At 39.1% G+C, this 16,832-nt stretch overlaps 1 protein-coding gene across 7 annotated transcripts in view; it reads left to right on the forward strand.

The window, feature by feature from the left end:
- PSEN1 (presenilin 1) overlaps positions 1–10,807 on the forward strand; it is a 28,733-nt gene extending 17,926 nt beyond the window's left edge. For 4 of the 7 annotated variants that reach the window (XM_071744574.1, XM_071744571.1, XM_071744576.1 and 1 more), the window contains 5 exons: positions 754–852; positions 3,131–3,217; positions 4,050–4,223; positions 6,302–6,420; positions 6,719–10,807. In XM_071744574.1, the coding sequence (XP_071600675.1) occupies positions 754–852; positions 3,131–3,217; positions 4,050–4,223; positions 6,302–6,420; positions 6,719–6,874 (635 nt within the window). In that variant the 3' untranslated portion in view covers positions 6,875–10,807. The remainder of the gene's footprint in view (positions 1–753; positions 853–3,130; positions 3,218–4,049; positions 4,224–6,301; positions 6,421–6,718) is intronic. The other 3 variants (XM_071744577.1, XM_071744572.1, XM_071744578.1) reach the window with 1 other exon arrangement.
- The last annotated feature ends 6,025 nt before the right edge of the window (positions 10,808–16,832 follow it).

Genomic DNA, 16,832 nt, shown 5'->3' on the forward strand with positions numbered 1-16,832 from the left:
CATGGATATGTTTTTCTTCATGTTATTCTTCATCAGGTGTGGATGAGTAACTCATACAGTCATCTTCTTTTGTAAATTACTTCTTTTCAGTTACTTTTTACTTGTTTACCTAGTTTCATACACAGTCTGATGAGCAAGAATTGAAGGAAGCAACAGAAAGCTGCAAAAGCTGCTGTTTTTTTCTTATGCTAAGTGTTCTTTTGACACCTCTCAAATCTTTGCAAATACAAGATTTTTTGCAATGGGGTTTTTTCCTCTTCACATGTACATTCACTTTTTTCCTTAAAGTGGGAATAAATTGGCAGTCATGCCTACTTCATCAAAGTTATGTTAGCCTCACTAACGTGTTGTCCTGAAATTTGTTTTAGTATTAAACTTGGCTTAATAAAAGCTTTGATAAAAGCTTCTGGGTATTTCCAAGGTGTTAGTTCAATAGTGGCTTTTGTGAATTCGTTGCTTGCAATTTGCAAATCAAAATACAGACACAGGTGTGTTTGCAATTGTGCATTATTTTAAGTGAAGAACATCACATTTAAAAATATTATATCCATATTACAGTAATATGTAAATTATATTGTACAACTGAGACTATTAAAATGTATTCCTGTTGTATACTGACTTGTGGCCAGTGGCTCTCTTAGAAGTCTATTTTCAGGGTAGCATTTTATCCTGTTACCAGTGTCTGCAAGTGTTACAGAAAGACCTTAAAAGTATACCTGCAGTGATGTAACATCTCTTTGCTCTTCCTTCCAGATTTGGTTGCTGTTCTGTGTCCTAAAGGTCCTCTTCGTATGCTGGTTGAAACAGCTCAAGAGAGAAATGAAACTCTCTTTCCAGCACTTATTTACTCTTGTAAGTATATTTCATTAAATTCTGACAATCACCCACTCAACTGAAGTGATTTTTCTGATTTTTCTTCATTTTAAGGTGAAGCTTGTTATCTGGAATTCTTAGTCAGTTTACTTGACCCTCAGTTTTCCTCTCACTGTTGGGCTAAAAAATGTGGAATGTCATCTGGCTAAGATCTTTAAAGATAAAAACCAGTGTGTTTTGTTGCAAAATACAAACAGGAAAAGGAAACATGGTAAACCACCTTGTTTTGGCCAAAGCAATAAATCATTTTAATTAATCAAGCCCAGTCAAGGGGAATAGTTGTTTTTAAAAAATAGTCATCAGCTTTCAGAGCTTTAATAACTTGTGTGTTATTGGAAGGAAAGGGAAAGAAACTGCCAGGCAGAGATTCATTTACAGAACTATTTTGTCCAGGGCTTGTCTTTTTTAATATGTTGTTTCTCTCTGCAGTAGAAAAAAAAAATAACAACATACTGTATGCAAATTACTGTTATGACCTGTGTATCACCTAGAGAATCACAGAATCCTTCTGGCTGGAGAAGACCTTTAAGATCATAGAGTCCAACCATTAATCTTACTCCACTGAGTTTAATGCTAAACCATATCCCTAAGCACCACATCCACTCAGCTTTTAAACAGCTCCAGGGATGGTGACTCAACCACCACCTTGAGCAGCCCATTCCAGTATTTGATAACCCTTTCAGTGAAGAAGTTTCTTCTGATACCCAATCTAAACCTCTCCTGGCACAACTTGAAGCCATTTCCTCTTGTTGGGAGGAATAGTTGCTTGTTACTAGGAGAAGAGGCTGACCCCCACCTTGCTACAGCCTCCCTTCAGGTAGTTGTAGAAGGTGATGATGTCTCCCCTCAGCTTCCTTTTCTCCAGAATAAACAACCTCAGATGCTTTTCATGTAACTTTTTATACAGACCCTTCACCAGTTTCATTTTCCTCCTCTGGACTTGCTCCATCACCAGAGTGTCTGTCCCCAAACTGAACACAGTATTTGAGCTGTTGAGTACCTGTGTTGAGTACAGGGGAAGAATCACTTCCCCAGGCACACTATTTCTGACATAAGCCAGGATGCTCTTGGCTTTCTTGGCCACCTGGGCACACTGCTGGCTCATATTCAGCCAGTTGTTGGTCAACACCCCCAGGTCCTTTTCTGCTGGGCAGCTTTCCAGCCACTCTTCCCCAGTTCTGTATTGGTGCATGGGATTGTTGTGACCCAGGTGCAGAACTTGAATTGTTCAGATCCCTCTGTAGAGCCTTTCTACCCTCAGGCAGATCAGCATTCCCTCTCAACTTAGTATCATCTGCTAACTTCCTATGGATGCACTTGATCCCCTTGTCCAGATCACTGATAAAGACATTAAAGAGAACTGGCCCCAGTACTGAGTCCTGGGGAACACCACTTGTGACCAGCTGATAGCTGGCTTTAACTCCATTCACTGGATAAGGTACTGACCACCTTCTCCTCATCCTTGGTCACTAATGTTTTCCCCTGCATCTTCTTAGTCCTCCTTTTGGTGCTAATATATTTGCAGAATTAATACATAAATCCAGTCTTTCTGAAGTTCTTTGTTGCTACTCGTAGTCATTTGGATAAACAGTGAAATAGGTTAATCATAAACCTTTGTAAAGCAGGAAGTGTGTTGTAGATTCACTGGCTATTTCAGGGACAGGTTTACAGTGAAGAAAGATGAGGGGTTTGTTCATCTGTCACCCTTGCTGTGTTTTAGTGGTGCTGTTCTGTTCTGTGAGAGGAGAGGTTAATGCTGAAAAACCACACATTTCACTTAAAATACACCATTTAAGTGTGGCAAAATTTCAATACCTCAAGATTTTAGAATTCTGAGTGATATTGTGGGCAGATGCTGGATCTGAATTTAAGTTTTCTCAGTATTAATCTTAATAGGCCTTTTTACATGCATATAAAATAACTGATTAATGGAAAAAAAAAATACTTGATTCAGATTTTCAGAGCAGGCCTCATATAAAAGTAATTTCTCTGGCAACAGGTGTTGCAATTTTTTTCAACAGCTAAATCTTTTAACCATCAAATTCTGCAAATGCATGATGTAGCTGTGTTCCAGGTATTACAGTAGTTTAATGAGAATAAAATTGCCTGGTGTAAAAGATAGTTGTATCAAAAAAAAAAAAAAAAAAAGAAGAAAAAAGAATGGATTGATGCTAACACTATCTCAAAATTGCATACATCTGAGAATGTGATTAACTGTGCTGGTCTGGTTTGGTTTTTTTGTCTGTTTTTTCAACAGCAACCATGATATGGCTTGTGAACATGGCTGAGGAAGATCCAGAAGCCCAGCGGAAAGCTTCCAAAAACTCCACTTATGATAAACAAGGTGAGTTGTTCTTTAAAAAATCATAAAAATTGTTGTATTGTTGGAAAATATGTTTATGGAGACTTACTCTTGAGCTTTGTAAGTGTTCTGGTTGCTGTGGAAGAGTGAAAGCATGGAAGCCTTATTAAGAATGATGAGTCTGTTAAGACTTCAGAAATTTTTCACTTATTGTGCAGTTATTATTCTTGCATTCATTTTTCTGGGATTCAGGATGTTGGTGGTGAGGTGACTCTCAATAGACAAATACTGACTGTGCTCAATTGCTTGTCAAATTGGGATAATATAGTATAATGCTAATTTATTTATATTTGCATCAAGCAGAAATGTGCCTGTCCCTCCTGGCTATGCAGCTGGTGTGTAAGAACATGGGGTTTATTTACATGAGCAGAGTTTCTTTTGTTGTTGTTTTGTTGGGGTTTCTTATGCTTGAAAGGAGTGAATGTACATATAACTCACTTTTCTATTTTACTGGAAAATTAAGCTGCTAATAGTAACTAAAGAAGCTAATGAAATATTAAATGAGTTTCTTAAATGGTGATCATTAAATTAGGTCAGCCCCAAACTTTTGTTATATCCAAGTACTCCTGAACAGTAGGATCTGAGCACAACATGTAGGTGTTGTCACTGCAGAGTGCACATTAACTCCTCATTGTCTAAATAGGTATCAAAATATTAAGTCTTGTAAGGGTGTGTGCCAATGTTGGATGTTGCTAAATATTATGGAATACCTTTTTCTTTTCCTCATTCTTCTCTGATCTTGCACGTGGAGAGATTGTCACCCTTTAGCAGGCATTTTTTTGAAGCAGATCTTAAATGCCTTTCTTCCTTTGAGCTCCAGCAAACCAGACTCGGAATGAAGATGCTGGAGCAGATGATGGTGGCTTCAGTCAGGAATGGCAACAACAAAGGGACAATAGGATAGGACCCATTGAATCAACACCTGAATCACGTGCTGCTGTTCAGGCTTTACCCAGTAACTCACAAACCAGTGAAGACCCTGAAGAACGTGAGTACAGACTGCTGTGTCTGAAAGACTTAGGAAATCTGAAGCTAGGCAGCCTTAGTCTTTCTGACTCTGCAGGTACAGCATGCTGTGAGCTAATGCAAGCTGAAGAGCTGCTTTTGCTTGTAATGAATTCTGACATGCCTCACAGAGGGTTTTCTTTTTTTCTTAACTTTTGGGTTTGCTGCAGGAATGAGTAGTATTGGCCAAACTGATGTTCAGTTTGATACCAGCCTCAAAAGTTTAGCAGCACAAGTTGCTTTCAAACCATTGCATTAACTGTTTCACACAATGTTCTGCTTGTGTATTACCTCTTCTGGATTTTAGGCCCTGCAAATGGAGTCTTTAACCTTTTTATGCCTCATGATTAAATTACTGTAATCCACTCTGCACAAAGCAATGTTTAAAACCTGATTGGAGACTGAAATGAGTGCAGAATGCCATGGACTTGCTTATTTTGCTCCAGCATCTTGGTGAGGTGCAGTATTTTTGGAGAGCACATGACATCAGTACTTAGATGTTTAACTGACTCATGATTTCCAGTTGGAGTTTAAGCTGGTATTAGGTTTGCAAAGCTCTAAATAAATTAGAATTTGCCACTCTAAAATTGCTCTCCCTATTTGATGCTGCCATATTTAGCAGGTGGAACTGCTTCCTCTGATCCTTAGGTGCTCCCTCTGTTTAAAAATACAGAGCCTTCTGAAAGAGTGATTTTAAAATTTAGTCTGTCACCAAAATTCCAAATTCAAAGTGTGTTGCAAATCCATTTTCAATTATAGAGCTCAAAAAACCATCATCAGGAATTCTGGCTATTTTAGTTAGTTAACTGGTTAACTAAACTTCTTGTCTGGCCAAAGAACTGTCTCCTTCCTGTATTCCTACAGCAAATAGTAATGACAGATGTGCAGTGATCCAGTCAGACTTGTCAGCCAGTGTTAGCTTACTTGAGGTTTGGAGTGGCTTAGTAGACATTTGGAGAGTTCACTTGGAAAGAGTTATCTTGCAGTTGCCTTTGCCTATTGTTCTGTCACATTAAAATCAAGCATCCAAATTTGTTCAGCAGTTAAAGAGTTTTGAATGCTTAAGAACTTCCCATGACTGCACTGTTCTAGAACCATATACTGGAGGCCTGCTGAAAGAGAGTAGGGTTGCCTTTTTTCCTTTTCTTTTTGCCTTTTTCCTTTTTTGTACTTTCTTTTTTTCCGCAGTGATCAACCAGGCATACAGCTCTGTTTTGATGCTCTGTAAGTCCCTCTTAAAACTCTAAAGTGAGTTGTGGGCTGGACTGTAATCAAGTGACAAAGTAAACAATAGGCTAAATGAAAACAGATGGTGACCTGATGTTGGCTTCTTTGGCTTAATATCTTGGACTAAAAGCTCAGAAAGTGAACTGGTGTTCAGAAAATCCTTGTTACTTTGTTTGCAGAAATAATTGAGTATTATGCTACCAAATTTGTTGCTAGGATGGTCTTTACTATTTAAAAGGTTAAGACTTTAACCCATGAGTTTTCCTAAACCTCACATCTTGCAATAAATAAGTTGGGCTTATTCATTATTGGGCTTAGAGATAGGCTCTGTAGTTACACACAAGTGCTTTTCATAGAACTACCTTAGTAAGAATTCTATAGGAAAATTGGGAAAGTAGTGGGATGATTTTTTGGGCATAGGATTCTAGTTAGGAAATAAAAGATGCTTTGGAAGTAGCTTACTTGTTTTCCCCTTCCACCTGTTTAAAGAAATTGTGCTTCAATATTTGGTTGAATATAACATAACAACCAAAAGTGGACACCCCCTCCCCAACGAACATAATTATATCTGAGATTGAATATATTGCTTTTGTATGTACAGGAGACTAGGAATATAGAAAAATTCTAATTATACCATGACTTAATCAAGTGGTGTAATGTTCCTAAGCCATTTTATTTCTCAAGACTTTATCACTTAATTAAGGAGTGCTACTAGTTTTGAAAATAAAATGCTCTTATTAGCAAGACTTGTTGATACACAGTGTAAAACTGCATTATTTTCTGTCAATTACTGACTGTCTGATGCTTAATACTGCCTTGCATTCCCTTTTGCAGGAGGAGTAAAGCTAGGTTTAGGAGACTTCATTTTCTACAGTGTTCTTGTTGGCAAAGCCTCTGCAACAGCAAGCGGGGACTGGAATACAACTTTAGCATGCTTTGTAGCCATATTAATTGTGAGTATAATGTAATATGATAACAGGAGTAGTTTCTATTGTTCATCAGGGACAGAGTCATAACTGCCACATTTTTTCTTTGGAATTCATTTATTTGGTGGCCTGACTGAAAGCTTTGATTTTCATTGACTGTACACCCATCACTTACGCCTTTGGTGTAGGACTGTATAAACTGTAGCTTTTATTTCTCTAGGGTTAGTGTTTTTATATATATATATAATCTTGTGCTTGTTGGAGTTTCCTAATTTTCCCTGATGTTTTTGTTTTGTGTTTGTGTTTTTTCTTTTCTTTCCCTCAGGGTCTGTGCCTTACACTTCTACTTCTTGCCATCTTTAAGAAGGCCTTACCTGCGCTTCCCATCTCCATAACCTTTGGGCTTGTCTTTTACTTTGCTACAGACAACTTGGTGCAACCCTTTATGGACCAGCTAGCATTCCATCAGTTTTATATCTAGCACCCTTGATGCTGATATTCTGTGGATATTTGTAGCAAATTTGGGAGGAGGAAAAATGCTTTTTCCTGGAGTTCTCAAGTGAGGCTGAAGTTTAATACTCAAGATTCTAATCCTGAATCATTACAACTTCCTCCGATGTTTTGGTTTTTGTTTTTTCCTGAGACAAGTGCTGCACTGGGCACCATGTGAGTTTTTCTGTGTGGAAAGTGGCTTCTTCCTGATGACTGGTCTGAACCAGGTGCTATTATATCAGAGGTAATCTGATACCAATATCTCTGGTAAGGACCACCTGAGTGAAAATTGCTAAGGCTTCCACCAGCAATGTGATCTCTTACCACAGGTTGATTGTTTTTGCATTAAGGGTGCTCAGGACTTCCTTGATGTTAACACATGGAACTTGTCCCTGTAACTGCTTGAAGAGAGAGAACCCAATTCCAACTTCTTCAGCAGTGATTTTTTGACAGCAGAGTCCTGACTCTGCTTTGTGTGACGAAAAAGGACTTTGTAGCAATTTGGCGAAAGGAGAAAATACTGTCACTCTAAGAGTGCTCCACCACTTCATAGCCTCTGTGCCTGAGTGTGCTTGGTTTAGTAAATTTAAAAGCCTTTTTTATTTTTTTTTTTTTCACACTGGACCTAAAGCGTCTTCTCAGTTTTAATACTTTGTATCCTCAAGCATGGAGTGCACCTTCTGTACGCCTGCTCCCGTTTATGTAGCTCCTTCAACTTGGACTGAATAATTTGGCATTAGTGAATCATAAGGTCCTAATTTGGATCCTAGGTTCTAAAAGGTTAATAAACTGCATTAAAAAACAATTTCAGGACTTACTCTTTGTGCTCTTGCAAATCGTTTTGCTAGAACACTGTTTCAAACCCTGTGTTTGAGAATAGTCACTAACAGCATGGACTGCATTGTTGGTAAATGTTCCTTTTGTTGAAATTCTTATGAAACAGTGTATATTTGCAGCAATCCCAGATGGAGCTTAGTGTGCCAGTTCCAGAGGCCAAAGTGCTATTAGTAGCACTTCAATGCATCTCTGCATTTTTTCTCTTCAGAAATGTGGTTTACAGTTCTGTTGGCCTGAAGTATTGGTCAAGACTCAACACCTCAGGTTGGGCAAGGATTTTTTTTTTTCCATGCAGTATCTTTATTGGTGAGGATCCTTAACTTAGGTGAGACATTAATGTTACCAAGGAGCAAAATATGTGGCCCTCTTCACTGTAGTTACCTCTTCCATGAGGAACTGAAGACTGGAGACATGAAAGACAGCTCAAAATCCCTGACAATACAAGATTTTCAACTTCTTACAAGAAAAGGAAGAATTTCTAACATTAAAAACTGCTTCTTCATTTGAAAGAACACGTTTATGAATAATTGCTTGGAAATGAGACTTGTGTGAGATGGAGTTGGTTTTGCCCTAGGCTCTTACTCTGTTCAAGTATTTTTTTTCTGAGGGAGGCATAGGGAGTGGATACTATTGACAGGCATTCCATTTTACTTGTATCTTGGTAATGGAGTCTTTGCCAAGTAGAGCAACCATCAAAGTCCTGATGCAAGCTCCTCTTACTTTTTTTTCTGGGGCTTTGTTTCAGTGCCTGTAATCAAAGGACTGAGACATCACAGATGCTCACCAGTCGTTGCCCAAGTAAGGGAAGAAAGGCTGTGATGTATAGATCTGCTTTAAACCCAAGAAAGGCTTACTTTGATTGTCCTTGGAATGTCTGTCAGTTTTCCAGAATGATTTTCTAACTGTAGTGTTAGCATTTACATTTGCATAAAATATATTGTCTCCTCTAAAGTACTTTTATTCATCTCATTTATGTGCAGATTCACTATGGGTAGCATCAGTAGAGTAACTATATCAAAATTGCTTACACTGAGTTTTCAAGTCAAATTTGCTTATGTTTTCTACATTGTCACTGTTCCATATTTTGTTGCAATGAAGCCTGACTTAAAACAGATTGTTGTGGCTTTTTTTTTTTTACAAGACTTTGAGTTGTTTTTATACTATTGTAACTTCTCCCTTTCCTGAGCATTATATCTAAGAAAATCCCTTTTTTTTTTTTTTACTTACTGAGCATCCTAATTAGTTTACATTGTGTGGAACAGGTTTGCTAAGAGTTGGCATCACTGGCATTTCTTTGCATCTCTAAGCCAACTCTCAATTAACAGTGGTTACTTAAATGAAGCAGTCATCCTTATTTAAATATGGTTTAAATATGGACCATGGGAGCACTAGCTCCATAAGAGTTGCTTTGGAATTTGTAGAAATACACTTTCCACTTACTTGAATGGACTTGTTAGATGTGTAGCCCAAGAAAGAGCTCAGAATCTTCAAACACTAAATTGCCAGTCTTCCTCTCTTCAGAGCTGCTTCTGCTATCCTGAAGTTTTAATTTCTGACCTAGTGTGGAGTTAAAGTGGTGGAGAGTATAAAATTTATATTCACACAAAGTCTTCAAGTTTATATATGAATCTCAAAATAAATCCAAAAGGCAAATATGCTTTTCAAGTCCAGGCCAATATATGTTGAAGTACACTGCTTATTATCAAGTCTCATGTAAACCTTCAAAAAACAGGATAAAATTTTCTTACTTTCCAATCTTATGCCAAGTCATGGTAGCTTGTGTTCCAAATGAGATCTTGCAAGTAAAGATCATCTTGGTACTTGGGTCTGTAGTGTTCCAGTTGAGAACAGTTTTGGCTTACACTTGGGTTTTTACTACTTAAGTGTGAAGGTTGTGTCAGTTTTCTCTCCTTTGTCTTAAAACACCAATCTGGTTTGATCAGGAACCATTTCAGTTTGGTTAACTTGGTATTACTGAAAGACTTTTGGTGTGCAGTCTGCATTTTTGAGAAAGTTTTCATTATTATTAAATCAGTATGTTAATGGTGGCACATTAGACTGCAGCTTGGAAAGAACTGTTCTGTAACCCTGGGAGATTCAAATCTTTTGTCCTCACGCAGACTGATTGGTAACAGTTGCCTGTTTCAGTAACCATACTTGGAAACTGGGTATTATGACAGCTTTCTCTCCCCTTTCAGCTTATATCAATTATTAGGCTCCTTATTTGACTCAGCTTCAAATGAATAAGTGAAAAAACATAATACTGAGATACAGGTTTGCAGAAAAGCCAGGCATTTCCATGTCTCTTTTTTTGTTGTTGCTGGGGAACTTAATCCAGAGTAAGAGGACTTTTAATACCAAAGGTGTATGAGGCTGTTACATCTCTGTATTCCTGGCTGTATGGCTCAAATTCTAATGTCATCTGTGTGAGCTGAGTCTTGAAGCTGCACACTTTAATTTGCAACATATTCCAAATAATTCTGAGTGGGCAGATGATTACTTCTTTGAGCCAAATAATCAAGGGCTGGGCTCCACTAAAAATGGCTGTTCTCAGTGTACAAAGCAGACCCTGACTATTTCAGGCATAGGAGACTGGTGCTTCTTTGATATACAGATATATATCTGTACCTGTAGAGATGTAGATAGATACTATATGCACTCTGGGCCTGAAGATGAAAGCTGCTCTTCCATTAGAGCAGTCCAGAATTAAATATGCAGGAGTACATTTTGGGTGGACAGTACTGCATGAAGAAACTTCTCAAAATGCTTTATTTTAAAAAAAATGACTTTTGGCAAATGCTGTTGAAATGCATTTAATAGGCTGTGGAACAGGTCTGCACTGTGATTGCATCTCAGTGGTAATTTGGTCATTGGGAAGGCTGGAACAGGAGCTGGAATGGGATTCTTTTACACTCAAAGCATTTGCTGTTTTCTTTTTTACAAACACTGGTTTGTACATAATCTGAATTGAATGTGAATGTTTTTTAAACACCTTTCCGGTTCTTGGTAAGATATGTTTTTGATAGATTATTGGAAATTTTCCTGTATTTGTCTAATTATTAAAATAAAATTGCATGGATCCTGACTTGACTTGCCTTTAATACATTATTTTAAAGCCATCACATAAAGCTTTTGAATGCCTGAGCACTATTACTATTTTTAGTGCACGTTTGATGAGTAAGATTCCTGCCTGAAGACCCTTAAGTAGCTGCATTAATCCCCAGAGGAGTAGCTTCAAACTGCTTTCGGTAGAAATATTTTCTTCTAGAAGTTTTTTTTTGTGTCCATTTAAAGAAGCAGTCAAGGCCTGTTGCAAAAGCACCCATGAGATATGATTAAGGAATGGAAAAACAATACAAGGTTATACTCAAAGTTATCAACTGGCACAATGGACATCTGCATTACCCAGGAAGAAGTCATAGGATGCTCAGAAAGGGAGGAAGGGAAGGGAAGAAGAAAGGGAAGGAGGAAGGAAAGAAGAAAGGGAAGAGAAGGGGAGGAGGAAAGGAAGGGAAGGAGAAAGGGAAGAGAAGGGAAGGAGGAAAGGAAGAAAATGAGAAAGGGAAGAGAAGGGAAGGAGGAAAGGAAAGGAAAGGAAGGAGGGAAGAGAAGGGAAGGAGGAAAGGAAAGGAAAGGAAGGAGGGAAGAGAAGGGAAGGAGGAAAGGAAAGGAAAGGAAGGAGGGAAGAGAAGGGAAGGAGGAAAGGAAAGGAAAGGAAGGAGGGAAGAGAAGGGAAGGAGGAAGGGGAAGGAAGGAGGAAAGGAAGGAAAGGAGAAAGGGAAGAGAAGGGAAGGAGGAAAGGAAGGAAAGGAGAAAGAGAAGAGAAGGAGGAAAGGAAAGGGAAGAGAAGAGAAGAGAAGAGAAGAGAAGAGAAGAGAAGAGAAGAGAAGAGAAGAGAAGAGAAGAGAAGAGAAGAGAAGAGAAGAGAAGAGAAGAGAAGAGAAGAGAAGAGAAGAGAAGAGAAGAGAAGAGAAGAGAAGAGAAGAGAAGAGAAGAGAAGAGAAGAGAAGGAGGAAAGGAAGGAGGGAAGAGAAGGGAAGGAGGAAGGGAAAGGAAAGAGGAAAGGAAGGAAAGGAGAAAGGGAAGAGAAGGGAAGGAGGAAAGGAAAGGAAAGGAGAAAGGGAAGGAGGGAAGAGAAAGAAAGGAGGGAAGGGAAGGAGGAAGGGAAAGGAAGGAGGGAAGAGAAGGGAAGGAGGAAGGGAAAGGAAGGAGGAAAGGAGAAAGGGAAGAGAAGGGAAGGAGGAAAGGAAAGGAAGGAGAAAAGGAAGGGGAGGAGAAAGGGAAAGGAAGATGGACAGGAAGAGAAGCTATAGTTGGGTCAGCCTCACCTCAGTCCCTGGGAACCTGGCCGAGAAAATTCTGTGAAGGACGAACAGCTGAATCACAAGAGGATGATTTAGAGTACTCAACATGGATTTGCAAAGGGGAAATCATGCCTGGCTGGCTTCATGGATGAGGGGAAGGCTGTTGTTGTTAACTTTGGCTTTTGTAAAGCTTTTGACACTGTCTATTATACCATCTTCAGAGACAAGCAGACAAAATATGTCTTATATAAATGGACAGTGAGATGGACTGAGAACTGGCACAATGCCCAGGTCCAGAGGATTGCTTTCTACACCATGGAATCCAGTTGGAGGCAAATTGCTAGCAGCATACCCAAAGGTACAATACTGGGGTCTATACTGTTCAACATCTTTATTAATGATCTGGATGAGATGCTGGAGTGCAGTCTCAGCCAGTCTGCTGCTGCTGAAAAAAAATGTAAGGAGTAGCTGGGAGAGCAGATGGGAATGCTGCTATTTATAGGAACCTCAACAGGCTGGAGAACCAGGCAAGAAAAGGAACCTCGTGAAGTTCAACAAGGGGAAAAAGCAAAGACCTGCATCTGGGGAGTCACCCCAGGCACCAGGCCATGCTGGGGGCTGACCAGCTGGAAAGCAGCCCTGCAGGGAAGGATTTTGGGGGCCTGGTGGGCAGCAAGCTGACCGTGAGCCAGAAATGCCCCCTTAGAGCAAAGAGAGCTGAGAGCATCCTGGGCTGCATCAGGAGTGCAGCCAAGTGTAGGTGAGAGATGTGATCCTTCCTCTCTGCTCACTACATCTGCATTACTGTGTCTAGATCTGGGCTTATTAGGCCACAAAATCATGCCAGAGTATGTGAATTTCTTCATTCCAAGCTAGTCCTGAGGTGTGACACCATGAAATGCTTTGGGAATAAGAGTAGTTTTTGGAACTAGGAGTTAAAACCTCTTCTAAAAGTGTGACTTGGGATTTAATTCGAGTTTCTGTCTTAGCATTTTATCTCACTGAGGTTAAATACTCAATTTGGGGATACTATCCTAATACTTTGATTTAATTACCCATTTGTTTTATTACTTCATTCTTCCACTGACGTCATCAGCTCTGATGAAGAATTCAGCGTGGTCTTTAAGCAGTCACTGCCAGGTACTTTTAAATTACCAAGAAGTTATAAATAAAGATATGTTTAAGGCCAAATTCTGGTCTGTAAATATGAATTTGTGAACTCTAAAGAATCAGCCTTTGTTAGCCAGGGCTAACAGAACTGGTTTTTTGATAAGGAAACAAGCAGTTGCTTCCTGAGTTTTATAACCTGATTTTGGTTCTCTTCTTTTTAAAGCCCCATTTGCTGCAGGAAGGTGTTTTCTGCCTGGCATCAAGAGACACTGATGGATGATACCAATGGAACTGGATAAGATTTGGGTTTTTTCCTTGTTTTGAAATATGCTTTTAATCTAAACTGACTGAAGTAACAAATAGTTGCCTGTGCTCGTGTTAATTGTATTATTCCTGTAGTTTAAATAAATGTTATCTGCTTTGATCTTTGAGCAGCTGTCAGATTTGGGCATTATATTTCTTCCTGGTGTTATTGTACAGGTCAGCATGAATGTACCTGGAGAATGCCTAAGGGCACAGCTGCACATTCATCAAATGCTGTAGCTTCATATCCAATTGAATCAATTGTTTCTTTAGCCATCCTCCACAATAAAATACTAATCACTGATATAACTAATCACTGAATAACACATTTAAACAAAGGGTGCCCAGCTGCCATCTGGTTGTTGTCAGACTTGCACCCTCATCACAAACCTAAGTGATGCTGTTTGGTAAAGAACTGTGGGGGGAATTCCACTTCCAGTAGTTACCTGGGAGGAAGGAATTAGTTCAGGATTAGATACATCAGAATAGCTGTGGGTTTCAAGAGGGAGATTAGTAAGAAGATCAAAAATGGCTGCAGCATGGAGCACTTAGAGGTTGGTGTCTGGGGCATTGTGTCTCAGCAGAAGAGGTGCTGGGGACACATCTGGGGGCAAGAAGCAAAGACTGCTTTGGAGCAGAAGTGAGAGAGCAGTGCCTGTCCTGGTGTCTGCAGCCAGCTCCCAGCAATAATCACTTCTAAAGCTGTAATCACAGCCACATGGCAGCACTGTGCCTTTTTTTTACTGCTTTCTATTCTTGGTGCTCGTAACAAGGGATTAAAGAGCACTATAAAAATAAACGCTTAAAAAAAAAAGACTGTTCTAAAATACTCTTTCCTTTTGAAGGACTGTATATAGTACACGATGAATCCTGTAGGGGAGGTGTGTATGCAGTTCCAGTCACTGCTAAGGTTTCAAAACTATTTTAAGAACAGCAGAACCTGGCTGTTGTCATAGTAGCAATTAACCTTTTTAATCCCACTTCCCGTGGAGATGAAGCTGTTGTGTACTTAATCTGCTTAAAGATCATCAAGGCTGTTTATGTGACAGGGAACAGTGGGTACAGCACTGACAAGATGCTACTTGTTGCCCCAGGAAGTTTAGTGTATATTACATATCTACACAGGTATGGCTATATTTAGTATTATACCACAATTTGTTGTCATGGTTAAATGAAACTGTTACTTGGTAGTTCTGAACAGGAGCTTGCCACGGTCATGGATCTCCCATGGTTTAAAAATCATCCTTTTTGAGGCCCTCCTTTCATCCTGAGTACTTCCTTCCATTCCTAGAGTCTCTGAGGCTTCCCAAACAGCACAGTGTCATCTTTATATATTGCTGTAAAGTCTGTAGTCCCTGAAAATTCACACAAAAATTCCTTGAGGTATTCGGTTAATCCAGAGTGACCTCTTCTTAAAAATTCCTGTACAACAGGTAGTCCAGAGAAACCCACAGAAAAGTAACAAATTCTTCAAGTGTTTTTTGGAGATCAGTGTAGCTGGGTAGGGAGAATTTAAAATGTCATGTCAAAATAATCATTATAGTACATCCAGGGTATCCTGAACCAAAAATGATGTGAACATATGTTGATATATATCTAGAATCAAAAGAGACCTTGTCACCAAACCAACCTCCTCAGTAATTAGAGAGATCTGTGCCATTGCTAATTTATTTGGTGTAATCTATTTAGAATACTGGATTACATACCCTTGTGTCCTGCAAATAAGTGCTATACATATTTTCTTTGCACCAGTATTTTGATTCATGATAGCAACAGTTTGTGGAGCTGTATTTGTTTGTTTTCCTAAAGTCTGCAGGTTCTGGATAGGTGGACACTCAGTCTTTAGGACAAATCACATGACAGAGTAAATGCAAGACCTTTTCCAAGGTTAGTTATTTATTTGCAGAGTTTAAAAAAAATATAGATTTGATTGCCTTTAAAAAAAATATAGATTTGATTGCCTCTTTGGAAAGTTTTGATCACGGGTAATTGTTTTTTGCTCTTTTTCCTCCTTTCCAGCAGTCTTTAGTTCAGAATGTCATGGAAAGATGCATCAGACCAACTGCTGCTGATAATTCCTGTTCCAGTCTGAGGATGAGTTCCTGGTATTAGAGGGGATCTGGCCAGGTACTGCAAAAATTCTGCAGCACTCTTTTGACTGAAATGCCATAGCAATTCTAGCATTTTTCAGTAACTAACTGGCCCCTTGGTGACTTCTGAGTGGTGCCTGGTGCTACCACTAAACCTTTTAATCAGGTTTAGTTACACCTCAGGGTGCCCTTCTCACTGGTACCTGGGACAGCATTTGAGTCCTGGGCATCTTATTTGTACTTGCAAGCTTTGGACATGCTGGCTGTGCCCCCCCCCAGCTGTACTGAGGGATAGGGGGAGGAGTTGCCTTCCTCTTTCCCCTTCCTTTTCCCAGTGTTGGTTTCAGGCACTGTGGGGATAGAGCAGGGAATACCTAAAATCTCTTCAGGCTGTCCCGTGGGGTCCCCAGGAGAAGTCCTGTGGAGTGTCCTTACCACTTTCCAACTTGATGCTCGGAATGAAACAAAGTTCTTATTTTAAAACAGCTTCTAGTATAAAACATTCTTAATGTTTTAAAAGAATAATTCAGATTTTTCGCTGCTTTATTTAATCTGAGGAATTCAACGTTTTGTCCCACTTTGAAAGTTTTTTCACCAGAAATCTTCAATAATTTTATAGTATGAATCAACTGGTTTTTTCCTCCACTTAGATGGTAAAAAATGCTAGTGGAGGGTTGTTTTCAGCTTATATAAGCAACCTGACACTGTTTGGTATTTATGCTACTCAGCTTATTCAAGATTCTTAGCAAGAAATCAACCCATTTTGGGGATAACTGCAGTATCCCCAAAGGTGTCAATTAAAAGGTATTAATTTTTCTTTACTGAGCTGTAGCATGCTTAATTACTTCTTAAATGTTTTGATCTGACTGGTGAGTAGATGGAGGTTGAATAGAAAGAAGTACCTATTAATACCTCTGTAGGCACTTAAAATAATATTGAGGCATATTATTTTAATTTTTGTCAAGGATTTGGATCATAATTTTGGGTAGCTCTCCTTTCAGTGCAGTATTCTAGATCAAAAGCTGTAAATTATACAGTTTTATGTCCAGCTCAAGGCAAGTTCTGCCAGATTGCCTAAGATGTAATTAATACATATAATAGCAGCTAAAATTACATTTCACGTTTTTAATAAGAAAGAGCAGATTTTATCAGGAGCCTCTAAGCTCTGAGAGATGAGATCATCATTATGTCAATGTCTTCACTGTGCTGAAGATTCTGACATGCATAGCAATGGTGTTTGTCTTTTATTAGACCCAAATCAAGAGCTGGGTACAAGTGTCTCCCACTTTGTTACAGGGTTGGC

This window comes from Heliangelus exortis, chromosome 5, assembly GCF_036169615.1.
Source record: "Heliangelus exortis chromosome 5, bHelExo1.hap1, whole genome shotgun sequence".
Classification (NCBI taxonomy): Eukaryota; Metazoa; Chordata; class Aves; order Apodiformes; family Trochilidae; genus Heliangelus; species Heliangelus exortis.